The sequence below is a fragment of the Gregarina niphandrodes genome, assembly GCF_000223845.1.
Source record: "Gregarina niphandrodes unplaced genomic scaffold scaffold00047, whole genome shotgun sequence".
Classification (NCBI taxonomy): Eukaryota; Apicomplexa; class Conoidasida; order Eugregarinorida; family Gregarinidae; genus Gregarina; species Gregarina niphandrodes.
The window spans coordinates 74855-93325 of record NW_011645815.1 but is presented as its reverse complement, the minus strand read 5'-3'; the positions used below and the strand labels follow the sequence as shown (position 1 = coordinate 93325).

Below are 18471 nucleotides of genomic sequence, written 5' to 3'. Positions count from 1 at the left end.
AAGAAAAAGAAGCAATTCATGTAGCCAAATCGTACTGGACCCAAGACGTCGAGTATCGACGCAGGATGTTCCAGCAGTACAGAATCAACACCAAAGGACTTGAGGATAGGCGGGGAGGTGTGTTCCCCTCGGCAGTATTCCTCGTCCATCAAGGCAGAGCCCACGAAGACTTCGAAAAGAGCATCCTAGAGCAGAGGTCTCAGGATGCCCCTTGGGTGTGGTCCAGTGCCCCCAAGGCCACGAGTAATGACAGATGGGCCCAGTGGAGACTTACCAATGCGATCAACAATCAGTTCTACAGAATGTACCACAAGTACAACACGGCCACATTCAAGATACGTCGTTAATTTTTTCGTCATGCAAACCACCACCCTGACCCTCCGCATCAGATCAAAGCACATGTCACTCCTGCGATGCAGCCGGGTTCTTCCCACGCCGCCCGCTCCCGAGCAGACTACTACCACGCCGCCCGCTCCCGAGCAGACTACCACCACGTCCGCTAAACTGGCACAAACTCGCACAACAGGTCCGCTCATTACTACTGCTGTCACTCTGCCCGTGTGTTCCGGCCCCACGTGCGTGGAAAGCAGACTAGCCTCTGCCTGCGGGTAGTGGATACGGAAATTAAAAGAAAGAAACGATGAGGAGCGGCTGTGCGAAGCGTGCGAGTCAAGGATTGGCTGTTACGGTCGCGGCATTCTTTGACCACCAAGGTTGCTTATCTAAACCTGAAGGATGCAGTTTTCACCGTTTAATAGTCAAGTTACCGGCAGAGCTGAATGCGAGTAGTACGGAGGTCGAATTGATAGTAGCATTGGATAGTGCGGACCAGACGGATGACGGATGCTCGCTGATAAACGGGCCAGAGAGTATTTCTCCTGGTTTCGATTGGTTCAAATATCCCAACAAGCTGCAGCTTGCGGCTTGGTCAGAAATGAATGCCACGGTTGCCGACGATGTACTGAGCCGGTTCGTGGAGTTCGCGTGTCGGAATATACTCTGTCACCATCCCGGGAACATCGTCGACAAGGACCTGGAAGTTCAACTTGCCGCTGAGGTGGCTGGCAAGTTCGGCACCCAGCTCAAGGTGGTGGTCTCGGGGGAAGACGGTACGGAAGGTGGCAGATCGGCTCCGCAAATGGCGGGCCGGTCCGCCGCGACTGAGTCGCTGGAAACTTCACTGGAGGTCTCCTCCTGTGCACCAGCGTCGAGACGCGAGTACTGGTCCAACGTCACGGAGTACTGGGCCGACAGAAATCGGGTGGCGCTGCATGGAGCGGACGCGCCTCCTGTAAACGATGAGCATGGAGATGAAGCTGTTCTCCTTCAGCCGGCAGCCGCGGAGACAGCTGTCGCGGAGACGGCCGGGGGTTTCCGTGCATTCGTGTGCCGCTGCGGAAGTGCTGTTGTCGAGGCCTTGAACAGACACCCGGCGATCTGTAGTGTCGCGCTCACGGGCGGGATGGCGCTCTGTTTCGTTGCTGCCTACAAGAGCTACAGCGCTGCACGCTCAAGGCGGGGTGCGATTTGGAGGGGCGGGAGCGACGATGCTCGCGTGTGGCCGGACCACGCGTGCTTTTTGGACCAGTGGTGTGAATCACTCGACTGCATGGCCGACAGCATGGTGTGCCAGAGCCGGGCTGGGCCGGTGCCTGTCTGGTTCAACAAGCCGTGTGCCAACCTCATGGACGTCGGCACTGAAGCTTTAAGTAACTGGTTCGACAGCGCCCTTCAGTCGGCCCACTTCAAGAGAAAGGGCCGTAGCTGGACGCAGGTCATCAATAGCAGTCCCACAGGCTTGATGGTGCGACAGTTTGCCCGCAATGACACCGATCATATGTTCGTCGCCAACCTCGTCTGCTGTGCAATTGGCCATGACTCCACCTGCTCCCACCCAGATCAGCCAGACTCCATCGAAATGTAACCAACCAATCGCGCGCGGTACACACTGAAGACTCACGTTTGCACATCAATGGATTAAGTCCAGATAAATTGAGCCTGGCCGACCACGCTCTGGGAAACAGACTTGCGTATTCTTAGTGGCATTTCTGTCTGGCTGAAGTTTCGAGCATGCTGTGGCATTACTTGTGTTTGTAGTTCTCGTTTCGTTTTTCCCTCAGTGCTATCTTGGACAGTATGCGTGCCACCGCAAGTTGGGAAGCATAAAAAGTAGGGTGCTGTGCGAAAACTGGTGAGGGTAGGTATTCTGACGTGCTGTAGCAAGTATCGGACATTGGTGGAGACCGGTGGCGGAGACCGTCGGTTGTTAGTGTTACCGGGAGCGTTCCAAGCCTCGCATGACCTTCTTCATTTGCTTATCGTCCTTGACCATTTCCGCCATGAAGTCGTTGGGACGAGCGAATTTGACACCCAGGTAGGCCATTTTGCCCAGTCCTTCACGTACGCCTTGTAGCGTAATATCGTGGAGCAGATTCTCCCTTTCTATATTGTTTTCGACTGGGAAGTCGTCCGGGATCCTTTGGTCCACAGTTATGTCGAGCGTCTCGAGCCACGGCACGCGAGACGCACCTTCGGGCACTGCGTACCTGATTCCTTTCAGGCCAGCGAGAATCCCTGCCTCGTCATTCACCACTCGAACCTCTCCGCTTTTCATCCTTTTTTAATTTGACCCACCCCCGGATACTGGCCCGTAGGGTTACCCACCGCTACGCATCACATACGAAACCCCTTGCATGTGCCCCGGTTCCTTACGGAAGCTATTCTGCAAACTGTTTCGTCGGACGTGCTCTGCTCGCGACTTGGACGACCGACAACACGGTGACCATAAGAGTCGGGTTTGATTTATCTGGGGTGGAGCTTTTAAACAAGGGGTCCAGGGGCTAATTTTGAAATGGAGCAGTTCGTGCAAGATACTGTTCGGAATGTGCCCCCGATTACGCGCTGTCTTTTGATAGTGTCAACTGGATTGATGATTCTGACGTCATTGGAACTGGTCTCGCCTTACTCTTTGTACTTTGATCCGCAAGCCATATATGGGAAAAAAGAAGTATGGCGACTAGTTACATCAGTGTTATACTTTGGTAGCCTCGGGATCCAGTTCTTATGGACGTCGTATATTGTGTAAGTTTCACACCCGTGTATACCCGTGCTTGCCTGTAGTTTGCTGTATTGTGGCAAGCTCGAATCCGAGAATTACGAAGGTGACAAGTTGAAGTTCGGCTGGAGGCTTCTTCTCATCGTGCTGGGTGTGTGGACATGTGGGACGTTGTTCCCGTACTCCCTATTCCTCTCCTCCATGTTCCTCTCCACCTTGATGTACGTCTGGAGTCGAAAGAACCCGGACGTCATCATGAATGTGCTTTTGTTCAACGTACAGGCCCCCTGGCTGAGTTGGGTCATGCTCGGGTTCCAGTACCTCGTGGGCCGAGGAGTCTTCGACCACTTGGTCGGCATTCTTCTGGGCCACTTGGTCTACTTCCTTGATGACATCTATCCCACCATGCCCGCTTCTAGCGGCAAGAAGCCTCTGGATCCTCCGCTCTGGGTCCGAGCCTTCTTCACCAGAGAAACGTAGGCCAGCCTGCGTGTGGGACGCGCGTCGTGCTACGGCGCGCGTGGTGCTACGGCGCGCGCGTGGGTGCAAGGGGTGGCACACACGCGTTCGCAGCCACACACGGGTTCGCAGACACACGCGTCCGTTCCATAAAGGCGCGTGTTTCGCAACGCACACGCGTCGTGCGTGTTTCGCAGATGTGTCGTAAACCCCCACGCTCGACGGTTCATCAAGGAAAGGGGCCAGGGTTGACGTCGATGGCGACGCTGCCGGCGGCATTGCCGCCGGCCGTGGTGGCTTCGAGCGCGAGTATGTGCGGCATGATGTGGAATTCTTCAACACGCAGGTCGAAGGTGAGGGCGGCGAAGGCGGCGAATTCATGTTCGGCTATGTCCTTGGGTAGCACTTCGTGGGAAAACATGTTTGCGAGGCGTGCGAGTACGTCGAAGGTGGAGGTTTTGTCTTCGTTGAATTTTATGGCGAGACTCAGGCATGCGCCGAGGAGCATTCGTCGGTTATCTTTGTGGACCTTGTTGGCGAGCACAAGTCGTTCAAAATACACCCAAGCGATAGCGCTAGTGTTTACGTCAACGAAGGCCGTCATCTTCTTCAGCACCAGTTTGCAGGCGCGCAACTTGGTACACGAGAAGGATGCGTTGAGCCACGGATGGCCGGCCGCGAACTGGCGATTCCACTCTTCGCGTCCACCGCCCACGGCTTCCGGCGGCTCCGCAAAGGACAGCTGGGGATACCGGAGTTCAAGTTGTGTGCGTTGGGTCGTAGTAAGGGCGAAGAACACGTCTTCGTAGTCCAGGGCAAGCGGATTGTAACTCTGAGACACACGCGTGTGCAACAGGTCATGATAACTCATCTCACCACTCTTGTCCGCACTCGCACTACCGTCGTTGAACCAGTGCGTCAGCCGCTGACGCCAACCACCACGTGTTGTCTTCGCCGCCTTCGTCGCCGTTGGCGGCGAAGCCGCCAACGGCAACCCCGCCGCAAATGCCTCTGGTGGAGCCAACGGCGGCGGCACTGGCCGATACAAACTCGACAGGAAGGCTGCGGCCGCCCGACGGTTCACACCCAACTCCACCTCTGCCACCGCTCGCCCGTGCACACTCTTCAGCCGCTCCAACGTAGTACCGAATACCTCTGCCGTGTGCGCCCACTCCATTTTTCAAACCCTACACGCCGGCCTGGAAACTCTACCCCACTGCTGCACGACGGGGATACCCAAAACGACCCGTCAAAGCGCTGACCCCGCGTGACCCTCAACCCCAACTATGTGTGCCCTCAAGGTGTGTGTGTGACTCCCAGGTGTGTGTGTGCCCTCAAGGGCCGTTCGTTCCTTCCTATTCGAGAAGCTTAAAATCTTCCTTGTCCGAAAAATCGAGTATTCGCTTGTCTTCCACAGAGTACCGTCGTGGCTCCTCCATGGAGTACTTCCGCACGTCGTCTTCATCAATGGAATCAAACCGTTTGCCGAAGAACCCTCCGTACGGGTCTTTGGTCTCGAACACCGTACTGGACGAACCCAACTCGGCTTGCCGCTTCGCCGATCCCGACTGGCGAGGCGGCGACTCCAGCCCCTTTCCGTCGAACGGATCGGGGCTGAACTGTGGCGACTTATATTGTGGTAATCGAGCGCCAGACGATTCAGCTTTCGCGGGCTCCACACGTCCTGATCCTGAAGCCCGGCGACCCGCGGGGCGTTCCGACACACGCTCAGCCACGCTGTTGCGTAGCACTGTGCTAACTGGATCAGACCGAACTGGCCCACCGGATTTGGTGTCATCCTTCGACCCCAACTCCTTCGACCTAGAGCCTTTCGACCCTAGTTCCTCGGACTCCAGTTTCTTGAACCCTAGTTCCTTGGGCCTTGGTTCCTTGGACCCCGTTCGGGGACGCTCTTTGGAGCCGGTCTTGGTTGATTTGGTACTAACGTCAAATGTGAGTTGGCTGCCGCCAACTCGATTCTCTGGATGCCTGGCTGCGTTTATTTTCCGGGGCTTGTCAGTGGTGAAAGAAATGTCGGTATCCGGGCTCGTGTTTGCGTCAGCTTTTGAATTCATCTTACTAGCCCTCTCGGTGTCGGGGATATGTGGTCTATCAGGGATCTGTGGTCTATCAGGGAAGCTAGATGTTGGTCTGTTCGGTTCTCGCGGTTGCTCAATAGGCGGGGGAAACATGGTATCGAAACTAACCACGGAGGGCAGGGTAGTCCTCGGTGGGCTAGCCGGCGGCCGAGGACCCGTGGAGGACCGATGTGAGAGAGAAGGTTGGTGATCAGAAGGTGGCGTACGAGATGATTCATCGGTGTCCTGCAGCTGGGCAAGTGGTCTGCAAAACGGAGGCACATGATCCGCTAATTTCCCTTTTCTGACGTCCTCGTTTTTGGTCTCAGTAGCAGCTTGGTTCGCAGCTGCCCGACCGGCAGCTGCTGGGTTGGCAACTGGCCGGGTCGGTGCCGCCACCACGGGAGGTGGCGGTCTTCTCTTCAAAGGCAAGGGCCCGTCGATCTTGCGAAACAGAGTGTTTGTTTCCGGCCTTCGTGGAGGCGGATCGGCGTTCCAGTTGCGGAGAGCGTTTTCAGCGACTGCCTTGGCCTGCTCATCTGCCCTGGTCTGTGCCTCGAGGACTGGGTCGGTTGGGGGGTCTAGAGGAGCGAGGGCGGGTGGGCAACGCGGATCTCTGCGAGGGTTAATTCCAGTGCGGAGTTCATATTGGCCGTTGGCCCATTCATAGTAGTAGCCGGTGTTTTCCGGAGCCAGTGGAGGTGATGGCATCCGCGTAGGAGGAGGGGAAGGCGGCGGCGAAGGGGGTCGAGGTGGTGGTGAAGGGGGCCGGGGTGGCGGCGAAGGAGGCCGGGGTGGGGGTGAAGGGGGCTCTTCCTCGACTGACACGATGTCGGGCAGGGCAGGGATGGGAGGGAGGACAGGCTCGGGTCTGGAGATAATCACCGGCGGCGGCGGTGGTGCCTGCTGGATCACGACTTCGCGGACCACTTCTGTGATGGGTGCTGGAATGGGGGCAGGGATGATGTAGGTGGGCGCGGCCGGCAGTGGCAGTGGCTGGTGCGTGATAGGCACGCGGCTGGAATCAGCACGCAAAACCGTCACGTTCCGCTCCGGTGTGGAGGGAAACACACGCGTGTGCGGCGCTTCACCGCCAAGCCGGCCGACCCGGCCGTTGCGCAGAGTGCGTATCTCGCCCTGCATCATGACGCTGTCCTCGCGGAACTTCTGGCGCTCCACAAAGAGCTCCGACTGGAGCGATTCATTTTGCGCGACCACCTCACTCAGCAACCCCAAAAACTGCGCCGCGTGCCGCTTGTCTTTCGCATTTTTATCCCACAGGGCGGACATCTCCTGCATGGCCGTGCGATATTGGTCCACGCGATCCTGTAACACGCGCTCCTGGATGTCGTGTTCCTGGCAACGATTCTTATACTGCTCCAGCACCTGTTGCGTTTCGCGCAACTGCGAATTCAGCTGTCGAAGTTGCTCCCGCTCCACACTGTCCGCGCCACTCCCCGGGCTACCAAGCCCAAGGCCGTTGACGCCGTTAAAGCTCCCGGTGGGGTGGATACGGACGTAGCTGTCGAGTTGCGCCTGAATCTGTTGGCGTTTCATGGCTTCCAACTTGAGCGCAGCCTCTTGCTGCTGTGCAATGATTTTCCACTTGTCAGCCTCCGTGCCCGGACCCTTGGGCAGCACCAAGTTGCTGTTGTAAAGATTGGGTCCTTTTTCCAGTGCTATCTTGTACTGCGTCTGGAGAGCCTCGTGTGCGGCCTCAAGCCTTCGGACCTTGTCCGTAAGTGAGCTCATCTGCTTGCTCTGCACCTCCGCCTCCGTCACCAGGTGGCTACGTTCACGCTCCAGTGCCATGATCTTCGCATCTGCCTCGTCCTGCTTGGCCTTGTACTTGGCCTGCATCCGCTGCAGGTGCACAACCGATGTCGTTGAGTCCTTGCGGTCGTCCGCAGTCGAGTGGCTCTGCAGCACAGCACTCGCCGGTAGTAAGTCCAAGTTATCGTCCGTCACAATATACGCCGGCTGCACCTTCTTAGACTTGCTCTTGCCGCCGAACCAACCCTTTTTCTTTTTCGACGCCTCTGCCGCCTGCGAAGCCACCTGGTCGTTGTGAACAATGATGTTGTACCGCATCTTCTCAAGCTCGCGGTCACGGTCCTTCAACTGCTTCTTTAACTGCTCAACCTCCGTACCCTTCTCCGCCAAATCCGCCAATAAACGGCCGTCCGACGCCGGTGATCGTTCCTCCCCCATCACGCCCACGGTTTCGCCAGAATGATTTATCGTCGACCTACTAAACGAAAGTGCTCTCCGCCACAACCCAAGGAGCAACCCCTGCCAAATGGTGCATCCCTTACCCCGCAATCTGGAATCTCAATCTTGAAATCTCTGTGTCCTTCTCAATCCTCTCACCCAACAACGTCTGGATCTCATTCTCCAACTCTAATCTGAAACTCACAACTCACTCCCCAACTACACCCGCTGCGCGACACCAACCGGTTTGCCTAACCCACTCACCCCCAACGGCCCTCAAGGCCCCCACGCGGCCCCGAAGGTCGCCAGACGCTTCCCAAGGGCGTACTCCAAACGGCCCCAAGAGACTGACACTAGACGGCTTACATCGACCGGCCTACCCCCTCAATGGCCTACCCCCCCAATGGCTTACATGGTATCATCGTTTCTTGATGTCTGCGCCTGGTCACTCAGCTGCGCTTTCAGCTTTTGTATCTCCTGGTCTCTGCACAATACGATCGTTCATGGCAGCACTAAGCACGACCCACGCACACGACAACAAAGTTTCGCGGCTATGAACTCTTACCTTTTTCTGATCGTGGCTTCGCTCTCCGACTTGAGTTGGTCATATTCACTCTTGAGCTTTTTATACTCCCCCTACATCGTACCTGTTTGTTTCGGAGACATCTCCTCACCTTCAGCCGTTCCAGCTGTTCCCTCAGCTTGTCATTTTCCACCGCCTCCTCATTGGAACCGCTGCTCATAATTTATCCGCGCGGCCCGGAGGGCTTGAGCTGAAGCAGCGCGGCCTTGGAGGGTCGATACGGAGACCGTTTATGGACAAGCGGGGTCCGTGACGTTCGAACTTGGACGAACGACGAGGAGCGGACTTGGACGGAGACCTTTCTTTGGTTACCCGGAATGGCTGGCTGCTTACCCGGAACGACTGGCTGGCTGCTGACGCGGCTCTCACGAGGTGCAAAAATGGTGGAGGTGGACGAGGCCGAAGTTAGATCCGTACGCAAAGGCGGGGCGGGCGTGGGTGTCGTGGTCGTAGCCCGCGCAGCAGGTGATGGAGGTAATGGCTACGTTGTCCGGAATGTCCAGAATGTTGCCGAGAACTGGCGGCCAGAGAGACGCGAGGGGTCCCGAATCAAAGTCAAAATAGTTACTACTCAGAATGTGGATCCCGTCCCGAGCGGCGGATAGAATGCCACGGTCTAACACGCGGTACAATAACTCCAACGTGCCCCGGTCCAACGACTCCTCGTCGAACGCTCCGCGCGGGCTCTCAGACGCATGTGCGGGGGACTTAGTGTCGCTGGTTCGCATCACACTTGTTATGGCATTTGCATTCGCTGGAGACGCATCCGCTGCACCAACACTCGGGCCACTGGGGGACAGAAACGCGCCCTCGACTGCTCCATTCCGGTGGTCTTGAGACCGGTGCCCAGGAGGCAGCAGCGTGGTTGGCATGGTATAGCGGTTTGTAGAATCGGCGTCATCCTCTTCCTTTATAAGGACCGGGGGCTCGGGCTTCGGGTTCGAAGCCAGCGTGGGGTCATGTGTCATGGGAGTCACCAGCGACCACTGGAACATACTGGCCTCAACGTACGCCTTCATGTCTAGACGTGAAAGTGCGCCGTCCAGGCCCACGCCGCCGTCGTATGAAAAGGCACCGTACTGGCCACTTATTGCGCAACATGTGGAGGGGTTCTCGAATGTCCGCACCGCCAACTCGCTCCGGTACGCAGGACTCAGCAATGACCGCCACAGATGCGGAATGGCCTCCTCCGCTGCACCGCCACTCGACTCACGCCCGCTCGCCCCGCGCCTACTCGTCGCAGGTCCACTGTCGCCCCGTTTACGGCTCTCGGTGGTCGCCGACTGTTCGTCCGAGCTGCTGCGTTCGCTGGCCGACTCGCTGTCCGTGTGCGCGTCCTCCAGCTGCTGTTTGTTCCCACGTTTGCTCCCACGTTTGCTCAGGCGTTTGGTCGCTCGTTTGCCGTGATCCGCCGCGTTTTCCGGCCGCATTGGTGCGGTCTCAGCCTCAGGCACAGCCTCATGTTTCGGTTTTCGTTTGACGGGGGGTTTGGGCCAGCTGCGGAGGTAGTGATGGCGGGAGGTCTCGGTCATGGACAGGGAGAAAATCATGCCCTCTGTCTGCGAAGAGACAATGGCGCCATAGGCTTCTGGCCAGAGCATGGACTCGATCGGTCGACTCATGTATTCCAAGTGCATCAGGACGGCGGCGCTGCCCTGACGCCGGTCGCAGACCAGTAGGTGGCCGTTGGCCATCGCGGCTGCGAAGAAATAACCGCTACCCGCCGGCATGAAAGCCACACAGCATACCCGTCCCGGCTTCATAAAGTGCACCGACCGCCACTGCACCTGCGCGGTCGCCAAGTCCACGAAGCTAAAGTTGACGTGTCCGTCCGCAGTGCCGAGACAAATATACATATGGCTGGGCCCTCGGTCTCCGGCTGCCGTCTCAAGCCCGGCTGCGGCCTCCCCAGTCCCGCCGGGCTGGTCCAGAAGAGTGTCGACGCAGGTGAATTTGGCGTCCTGGGGCTTGAGCACCAACCACTCTTGGTGGACGATTTCGTGCGGAATGGCGCTCTGCTGGACTTTGTAGCAGCGCAGGAGCCCATCGTAGGTAACCATGCACAGAATGGCGACGCCCGCGACGGGGGAGCGCTGCCACGCGAGGGCTTTAGGCATACCGCTTTTGACGACCATCCGACATACAAGAACAGGCGGGTAGTCTGGCTCGTCGGTTACGAGCCAGTGCTGTAGCACGGCTGGTGTCTGGGAGTCCAGCGCAATGCTGGCGTACTTGACTACGGTCACGAAGTAGCGCGTGCGGTTTTGGCTAACGAACGAAGGAGACATGCGCAGCAACACCACCGGCTCCGGGCCCGTGTGGAGGAAGCTGTGCCCCTCCACGGGTGCCAGACCCTCCCCGGTTCGCATCCGCAGCCCGAGGGTGCCCCACTGCGCCTCTACGATCTTCCCCGCCTCTGCCACGGGTAACGGGCCCCATGCGCTCAACTTCATTTTCAAACCACCTGTCACATCCGTGAAATATACAGGGTACTCCAACTCCTTCAGATAACTCCCGTCCGCGCCCAAGTCCTCACACTCCACCACTCGTACCCAGTCAGTGGACATCCCCATTAAAAATATGTCCAGAACGACCACCAAGCCTTTCTATGCAATCCTCAACGTACTGGAACATGCGCCCACCAAGGAAATCACAAAAGCGTACAGGCTCCTGGCTCTCAAATACCACCCCGACAAAGTAACCCGCCAGACCGGCACTGTCGGACGTGCGACGCGTGCCTCCCGCACCTGCGTGTTCTGCATCTCGTTCGGGCACCATACATGTAGGCACCGTCCTGGCACAACGAAGTTGGGGTAGACAATGTCACTCACGACGTGTCCACGACGACGCGTCCATGACGACGCGTCCATGACAGAGGCGTCCATGCACGACTCATTTGGCCTGTAGACTGGGGGAAGCGAGGAAATGATGAAACGAATCAATGAGGCTTATGGCTGCTTAAAAGACCCTGTTAAAAGGAAAGTGTATGACCGAACCGGCTCGGTAGAAGGCGCAGAGAACGACGTAGGAGGGGTGATTGATGAACAGGATATCCTAGAGTTCGAACAACACTACAGGGGTAGTTCGCTCGAGGAAGATGACGTTATAGATTTCGTAACTCGGTTTGAGGGGAATGTCACCAAACTCTTTGATTACATTCCGCTGTCAAGGGAAGAAGAGCTTGAAGACCATAAACGGCTACTCAAATTCGCTAAGAAGTATATAGACCGCCACGGCACCGAACGGATGAAGAAGAACTTCCAAATGTCGAGCAAGAAACTCAAAGTGAAAAAGAAAAAATCGTCCTCAAATGCAGGGACCTCCTTGGAGGACCTCACAGCCCAGATAAAAGCAAACCAAGCGCGAAGAGCGAAACATACAATGAAACAAGTCTCAGCCAAATAGATAGTTATCAGCCGCTCCACTGCAGAAACCGACAATCAAGGGATCAACCAGAAGCTGACTGACCAGCATCAGGAAACCAAAAACAACTCCTCCTTGGTCTGAGCGGTTCATGAGCCGCGGTCCAGGCCCTGCCTGGACTTACGTCCGCCTGGATCAGACTGCCGGATATACTAATGGTCCGGCCCCCAAAATTGCCTTTTTTGAATCGCGCACACACGTGTGCAACGGCGCGCGCACGCGCGTGCTCCGCTTCTCCGGCGTCCTCCGAGTATCAGCGTAGAACCGTGTGCCCATAAGGCTCCGCTTACGTGTCGCCATAAGCTTCGCTTAGGTGTTGCCATAGGGGTCCACTTACATGTAGCCATAGGGCTCCACTGACATGTAGCCATAAAGTTCCACTTGCGTGTAGGCCCAATTATTCATAAATGAAGTTGCACGTAAGTAGTACAGGTGACGCTGAAGCTAAGTGGTTTTTCGGGGTGCGGAGGATTGGTTTAGCAGCTCACGCGTGAGCTCAGAGAAGATGGTCATATATGGGTTAGATTTTTGTAGAACTTGATCCAGCCATGTATGTAGTTCGGTACAGTCGTTGATAGTCTTCTGTATGAGTAGATGTTTGATGGTGGAGACTTTCTTGAGCATGAAAGACTTCTTGTATGATTTTAGTCTTATGCACGAGCAGCCAACAGGATTATGTGGTCGGCTGTTGGATTCCTCGAAATGTTGTTCGAAAAGAGCGATCCGTTGTATAAGTTGGATTGTAGTGGCTGGGCAATACGTCAAGTTATCATCAACCATACATGAGATAAGCCTTTTATTATCGTCGGAGCTCGGAGGGACATTCACATTAGGACACCACCACCCAGCTTCGACCGCGGAGTGAAGCAGACACACCAGTTCGAGCTCCTCGCAGTCTATCCTCGGATCCATGAAAATAAATTTGATTTCACGGTCCTGAAATCTATCGGTCTCCGCCGCGCAGAGCCCCAAACCCCATATGGGTACCATCCTCTTGGCGCCCGTTGCCTCATCCAACACATCCAAACCGATGATTTTACAGAGGCCGTAATCGTCGTCAAAGACATCTGAGACTATCTGCTCTATCTCCGCCACCTTATCGTCCACTTCCAAATTAGTAAACTTGAATTTCACAAAGTGAGACGTCACGCCAACTGCCGGACAACTGTTTTTCCTCTCGGTTTCCCCGGCCGACATATGTCCGGTGGAGCTGCTTATGGGCCACGCATTTGGCCGCATTCGTGGAGAATCATTGTTCATCAAACAATCCCGAATCTCATTCCGCAATTGACCAGTGCTCTCTCTGACATACCTAATACTCAACCCACAAGTCTCAGTTATATACCGAGTCAATCTTCCGTAAATATTCTGCACCGGCGTTGGCACATTCGTCAGCAACATGGGACCCGATAACACCGTTTCGCTCTCCATTCCACCAGCCGCCTCCATTCCAATATCTTCAGCCATAAAAATAAAATGCCCAAGTACTACTGCGAGTATTGCGACATCAATCTCACCCACAGTTCGCCGGCTGGCAGACGACAACATAATTCGGGCAGACGGCACATCAACAACAAAATCGAATATTATCAGCGTAAACTTGAGCACCCGCAAGAGCGCGCACACGCGTGTGTGCGCGCAATCAATAGCAAGAATTAGCCCGAAATACCTTATCCTTTTACAGAGTTGATACGGTCCCCGGACTTCGTGCCACCCGCGCATGCTGACATGACGAGGAGTGCAGGATTACCTTTCATGGGTGCGGGTTTGCCGAGATTCCCCGCAATCGTGCGGCCAAATGTCGTCCGGCCCTTTGTTCCAGCCCCAAATGTCGTTCCGCCGCCCACGATCATGGGCGGAGTGCCCTTGTTGCCTCCCTCCACAATACCCCTGCCGACGCTGCCGCCGAGCATAATTCCTCCCGGAATAACGCCACCGACGCCGCTTCCTGCAGCCACTGCCCTCCCGGCCACTTTGCCGCTCCCGACCGGCTCAGCAGCAGCGAGTCCCGGCTTCGGATCAGTCGCTCGTTTCGGCCCCAGCCCGGGGTTCGGTCCTGCAGCACCCATCCCCCCGCCACAGGCCCCTTTCAGCTGAGCAACGATGATTAGCGCGGTGTTAAACAACGACGCCGAACAGCCATGTTAAACAGCGATGCTAAAACAATGATGAAGATGTATAGATAGTAAACTCGGTAGCAGGTATGCGTTTCCGTGCTTTGTTTACAAATCCCAGAATCGCCCATCTTCCTCAAGATATGAAGCGATTCAGAGTGCACCCCTCGAGGAGCACGGGGATGGATAATAAGGACCCGCCTTGTAAGTGCTGTCGATACCGGAAGCGGGATGCCGCGTCCACACCCCTAAGTCTGATCCTTTATGACCTGGCTCGCGTGAAGAGCCTGGCCCCTACGTGGCAAAAGCGTTGGCACCAGCTGCGCCATACGTGGTCCAAAATTATGTGTCTGTACGGATGGCTGGATCCACGCAATCACGGGTACATAAATATAAGCGAGGCAGTTACTTGGCTGGACGTCCTGTGGGAGATACGGGCCCGTGGGTGCATCGGCTGTTACCAGATGTGCGGGATAGACTCGCCTAAGGCCGGAGGGTCTAGGGCCACCGCTGCATCCGACGCAGGAGGCGGCGAGGATGCCGGAAACGGGGCTAACACAGAGGACGGCACGGCTGCAGGAAATGGCCTAGACAGAGCGCGGGAGGGCGGCAAGGGTAAGATGGAGCCCCGCGGTAAGAACGGACCAATGCACAGCCGAAAGAGAAAACCATCCAACTGGAACATCGCACCGACGGCACATTCGCCTGCTTGTCAAACCATGTTGGCGATTCTCAACTACGAAGCGGAGACTAGTCACCTCAGCGTTCTGGACATCCTCATCGACTTGCTCCGAGATTTACCGTTCTGGATCGGTTCCCGGTCCGTGGTGGAGAAGCAAACGTTTTTGTGGTCGTTGTACAAGCTGCTGGTGACGGATACGTACCTGTTGCGGAAGTCGTGTACCTGGTACTATGCGGTCTCTGCGGATGACCCTCGCATCAACCCAATAATGCGGCGGAATGCCCGGCCTCGCCGAAACGTCCTGTCGACCGTAAGACTTGGACCCGGCCTCAAGCCTGGTCAGGGATCTCAAGCTGAGGGGCCTCAGAGATCAGTTATCCCGTTACCTGACGTTCGGTGTTTTGCATTTTACCAACCGCCTCCCGAGGAGGAACCTCTGCCGGAACCAATTCCCAAGTACAACCAAGTCGACCTTGCCGAACAGCGACGACACGCTGAACATGTGCAGCGTCTCCAGCTGGCTACCCAGAGGTGCCAGGAAACGAGACAGAGACCATTCTCCGCCGGCGCCGGTACTTTGGTCGCTGGCGACTATTATCTGGTTCCCCAGGCGGATGAACAGGCCGGTGGTGTCATGGATGAATGTCTGCGGTTTGAATTCCCGTTCCTCGAAACGTTGCACCAAGACGAAAAGGACAAACGACAAGCGCCGTATGGCCCATCGCCCGGTGATCAGAACTGGCGTTACATACTGGCGCATCTCCTGAAGAATAATTTTTCCCGCCCGAAAGGCTAGACAAAATGTTGCTCACCAACCACTGGGCGCTTGTTGCGCTGCTGCTGGGTGCGCGGACCATCAGCACCGACAGGTTTACTTGGACACTTTCCAGACAGTGCAACATGATCGACGCCAGCAACTACTGCAACGAGTACTACAACAGTTTTGATGCGCCGCTAAAAAGTGACCTGTGCCTCAGAGCCAGCAGCTCGGAGTGCACCATAAGGTAATCCGCAGGAGCAACCCACCAGTGTCGACTCATCAGGCCAAGCTCATCCTCCTTGTGGTTAGTTACAGCACGACGCTGAATTTCGAAAGGACCGAGATGTGCACCCACGGGCCTTACCTGTGGATTGACTTGGCAATGGGCAATCTGTGGAGGCTGGGAAAGCATGAGCCGGCTCAGCTGTTCGCAGTATCCGCCAACCTAGTAGACTGCGGTAACTATACAGTAGCCAGCATTACCGATCCACTAGCTTCGTGGTGCACCAAGCCACAGAATGTAGTTTTCCATCCGGCAACGTTCTACGACATCAATCATCTCAAAATTCCGAATGCCATAAGACTTAATCAGAGCATCTACCTAGTCATCATGAGCCCCTCAGAACCCCAAGACTGTTGGATCAGCGTTACCAAGTAAGCTCACCTATCACCAAGTTACATTTCATTCCCAGAATGGAACTCGGCATTTCATTTCATTCTCTCCTTATAGTCTATCTGTCTTCACAATGACCGCAGAGTACAGAAAATCCAATACTGGTGGATTACCCGCTACGTCTAAGTCGGCATTACAAAATCAACGATACCATACTGTCATCATAGTCGCAGCGGTCATGGCTGGTAGTGTCGCTGTCTTGCTCGTATTGCGGAAACTTTGCCAGGCAGCCCTTATTTCGGGCCAAGAAGCCGCCGTGGCAAGGCTAACTAGTCATAGGAGATGACTTTGCTGTTTGGAGACTCCCACAAATCACCCGCATTGTATACGCGCTTGTCATACGTATGGAGATTCTTGTGCACACACCAAACCTGTGCACACATGCGTCATGCCGCGGTCCTTCGACTAGAGAAGAGCTAGGTGTCCGGTAATGGGTTGTAGGCGTGACGAAGAAGCCGGCCCAATGGCCAACACAGTCGCCGACCCCGCCGCAATCTGGGTTCTACCTGCATCGTGAACCACGCTGAAAACATTGACAGTCAGGAAATATTGTAGCGGAGGGGAGGGGAACCAGGGGAGGGGAACCAGGGGAGGGTCAGGGTCGTGAAATTTACAAAGCTGGGATGCCGTTGGCTTTGGCTTCTTTGTAGAGTCGGAGCATTTCTTCTTCTCCGTTGATTTTGACAGCAATCTTAGCTTGCCCAGAGTTGACCCACTTTTCCGTGAACCTGCTGTTGGCAAATTTGCGATACAGACCCAGCGTGGCATGCCCGCATTGCGCGCACATCTTGCCCTTGCCCATCTTCAAGTCGTTTCTGACGCATAGCATTAGCTTATACTGGTCCGCACTATCTCCGTCCTCGTCACTGGAGTCATCGTCGCTGGAATAAGTCTCGAACAAGTCATCGTCTTTCTTAGTAGCACTGTATCCGTACGAGTTGACCACAGCCTCCCGGAAGGAATTGAACTTGGCCCCTGAGAACAACAGGCCCGCAGCGAACGCGATAATGGCCGTAGCCACCATCGACCCCGACACGAAAATCAAACAGTGAGCTGCACAGAACGAAGAATTACCCTATAAGCCTAGGGCCCAATGAGCTTAGCGCCCTCTGAGCCTGGTGCCCCCGGCCTATGGGTCGCAACCCACACGATCGACGTGTGCACCGTTGTTGCTTGTTTGCATGATGCACTGGACTATTGTATGTACGATTGTGCTGACAGGGCAACAAGACACCAACAATGGCACCGAGGAATCAATGAGGGCAACGAGGGCAACGAAACGTTAATGAACGAATGGGGGGAGGGGGCAGGTGCCCTCCCCTCAAGGGGGCACCCCTTGAGGAGGGGGGGGGGGGGGGTGGTAAGTTACTCTCCTGAATCATTTTTTTTCCAACTCGAACCGAAATGGACAGGAAGAAGGCCTTTACCCCCCATTTGGAAGATGTGAAGAGGAAAACAGAGAATATTATCACTGCAGTGATAAGGGACAGCAAATATGAAGCCACTCAGGTCCAGAACTGGGTCGATAAAATAACGCACGGTATGTGGCCCATCAGTACACACACGGTGGACACACTCGGCAGATACATGGACACTTTCTTAGAATGCATTGACTATCTGCAACAAGTGAATGACGATTTCAAATACGTTGTTTCCGTCATAATCATGGAGAAGAAGACAGGGGGCTTCCACCTGTTCAGTACTTGTTACTGGGATTGTGATCAAGACGGGACGGTGACAGCGCGGTATGATAATCCAGGTCTCCACGTTCTGGTGACCATATTCGGCATTACCTTGGACTAAAATATAAACCGCAAGCAGTCATAATGGCTGTGCAGAGAGCACACGGGTTGTTGGCCTGTCGAGTGGCCTGTCGGATGGCCTGTTGTTCGGTTTGCCGCGGGTGTTGTTCGGTTTGCCGCGGGTGTACTGTGGGAGCAAACACACTGTGTGTAGCAAACAAACATACTGTGTGTAGCAAACATACTGAGCCGTGTTTGTGGGTGACCGCGAACGACGGCGTGCGTGCGTGCGTGCGTTTTCAGTCAGTGCGAGCTCCGGGCAAGGCTTTTTATTTTAATGATGCATGGACGCGAAAAAGACTGAGCTCTTCAGGCGTCTAGTCAGCAACAATGTAAAACATTACTTGTGTGAAGTGATAATAAACACGCCCGAGCTGACGGGTGAAGCATACACGACCCGTATCCAACAGGTCAAAGACCTCCTTACTCCTGAAGACTGGGATGACATCGTGATTAATCGGAGTTCCAATGGCTTCTGTGGATGGGTAGCATGCAGCACTTGCGCCCCGGAGAAACGAAGGTACCCACCCCCCTGCCAATCTCCCCCTCTGTGTATATCTCCCCCTCTGTGTATATCTCCCCCTCTGTGTATATCTCCCCCTCTGTGTATATCTCCCTCTGTGTATATCTC

General features: G+C 55.5%; 14 protein-coding genes across 14 annotated transcripts; 7 read left to right on the top strand and 7 right to left on the bottom strand.

Annotated features, from left to right (window-relative positions):
- Positions 1–65: 65 nt before the first annotated feature.
- GNI_158160 (hypothetical protein) lies at positions 66–347 on the top strand (the record flags this gene model as incomplete). The annotated part of the gene is made up of 1 exon (XM_011134717.1): positions 66–347. The coding sequence occupies one exon, from the start codon at positions 66–68 to the stop codon at positions 345–347; it is 282 nt and encodes a 93-aa protein (XP_011133019.1).
- A 293-nt stretch (positions 348–640) lies between these two features.
- On the top strand, positions 641–1924 carry GNI_158150 (hypothetical protein; the record flags this gene model as incomplete). Its single annotated transcript, XM_011134716.1, has 1 exon — positions 641–1924. One exon carries the CDS (start codon positions 641–643, stop codon positions 1922–1924), a length of 1284 nt encoding a protein of 427 aa, XP_011133018.1.
- Positions 1925–2272: 348 nt separating this feature from the next.
- Positions 2273–2614, bottom strand: GNI_158140 (eukaryotic rRNA processing protein EBP2; the record flags this gene model as incomplete). Its single annotated transcript, XM_011134715.1, has 1 exon — positions 2273–2614. One exon carries the CDS (start codon positions 2612–2614, stop codon positions 2273–2275), a length of 342 nt encoding a protein of 113 aa, XP_011133017.1.
- A 237-nt stretch (positions 2615–2851) lies between these two features.
- Positions 2852–3535, top strand: GNI_158130 (Der1-like family protein; the record flags this gene model as incomplete). Its single annotated transcript, XM_011134714.1, has 2 exons — positions 2852–3081; positions 3121–3535. The coding sequence occupies 2 exons, from the start codon at positions 2852–2854 to the stop codon at positions 3533–3535; spliced, it is 645 nt and encodes a 214-aa protein (XP_011133016.1).
- Positions 3536–3743: 208 nt separating this feature from the next.
- Positions 3744–4691, bottom strand: GNI_158120 (amine-terminal domain cyclin; the record flags this gene model as incomplete). Its single annotated transcript, XM_011134713.1, has 1 exon — positions 3744–4691. One exon carries the CDS (start codon positions 4689–4691, stop codon positions 3744–3746), a length of 948 nt encoding a protein of 315 aa, XP_011133015.1.
- A 178-nt stretch (positions 4692–4869) lies between these two features.
- Positions 4870–7803, bottom strand: GNI_158110 (hypothetical protein; the record flags this gene model as incomplete). Its single annotated transcript, XM_011134712.1, has 1 exon — positions 4870–7803. The coding sequence occupies one exon, from the start codon at positions 7801–7803 to the stop codon at positions 4870–4872; it is 2934 nt and encodes a 977-aa protein (XP_011133014.1).
- A 948-nt stretch (positions 7804–8751) lies between these two features.
- On the bottom strand, positions 8752–10959 carry GNI_158100 (hypothetical protein; the record flags this gene model as incomplete). The annotated part of the gene is made up of 2 exons (XM_011134711.1): positions 8752–9578; positions 9651–10959. The coding sequence occupies 2 exons, from the start codon at positions 10957–10959 to the stop codon at positions 8752–8754; spliced, it is 2136 nt and encodes a 711-aa protein (XP_011133013.1).
- Positions 10960–10966: 7 nt separating this feature from the next.
- Positions 10967–11791, top strand: GNI_158090 (DnaJ domain protein; the record flags this gene model as incomplete). The annotated part of the gene is made up of 2 exons (XM_011134710.1): positions 10967–11083; positions 11294–11791. The coding sequence occupies 2 exons, from the start codon at positions 10967–10969 to the stop codon at positions 11789–11791; spliced, it is 615 nt and encodes a 204-aa protein (XP_011133012.1).
- Positions 11792–12253: 462 nt separating this feature from the next.
- GNI_158080 (hypothetical protein) lies at positions 12254–13276 on the bottom strand (the record flags this gene model as incomplete). Its single annotated transcript, XM_011134709.1, has 1 exon — positions 12254–13276. One exon carries the CDS (start codon positions 13274–13276, stop codon positions 12254–12256), a length of 1023 nt encoding a protein of 340 aa, XP_011133011.1.
- Positions 13277–13479: 203 nt separating this feature from the next.
- On the bottom strand, positions 13480–13878 carry GNI_158070 (hypothetical protein; the record flags this gene model as incomplete). Its single annotated transcript, XM_011134708.1, has 1 exon — positions 13480–13878. The coding sequence occupies one exon, from the start codon at positions 13876–13878 to the stop codon at positions 13480–13482; it is 399 nt and encodes a 132-aa protein (XP_011133010.1).
- Positions 13879–14387: 509 nt separating this feature from the next.
- GNI_158060 (hypothetical protein) lies at positions 14388–15401 on the top strand (the record flags this gene model as incomplete). Its single annotated transcript, XM_011134707.1, has 1 exon — positions 14388–15401. One exon carries the CDS (start codon positions 14388–14390, stop codon positions 15399–15401), a length of 1014 nt encoding a protein of 337 aa, XP_011133009.1.
- Positions 15402–15406: 5 nt separating this feature from the next.
- On the top strand, positions 15407–16023 carry GNI_158050 (hypothetical protein; the record flags this gene model as incomplete). The annotated part of the gene is made up of 2 exons (XM_011134706.1): positions 15407–15609; positions 15675–16023. The coding sequence occupies 2 exons, from the start codon at positions 15407–15409 to the stop codon at positions 16021–16023; spliced, it is 552 nt and encodes a 183-aa protein (XP_011133008.1).
- Positions 16024–16648: 625 nt separating this feature from the next.
- GNI_158040 (putative peptidyl-tRNA hydrolase) lies at positions 16649–17062 on the bottom strand (the record flags this gene model as incomplete). Its single annotated transcript, XM_011134705.1, has 1 exon — positions 16649–17062. One exon carries the CDS (start codon positions 17060–17062, stop codon positions 16649–16651), a length of 414 nt encoding a protein of 137 aa, XP_011133007.1.
- Positions 17063–17442: 380 nt separating this feature from the next.
- GNI_158030 (tctex-1 family protein) lies at positions 17443–17841 on the top strand (the record flags this gene model as incomplete). The annotated part of the gene is made up of 2 exons (XM_011134704.1): positions 17443–17578; positions 17642–17841. The coding sequence occupies 2 exons, from the start codon at positions 17443–17445 to the stop codon at positions 17839–17841; spliced, it is 336 nt and encodes a 111-aa protein (XP_011133006.1).
- Between the last annotated feature and the right edge of the window lie 630 nt (positions 17842–18471).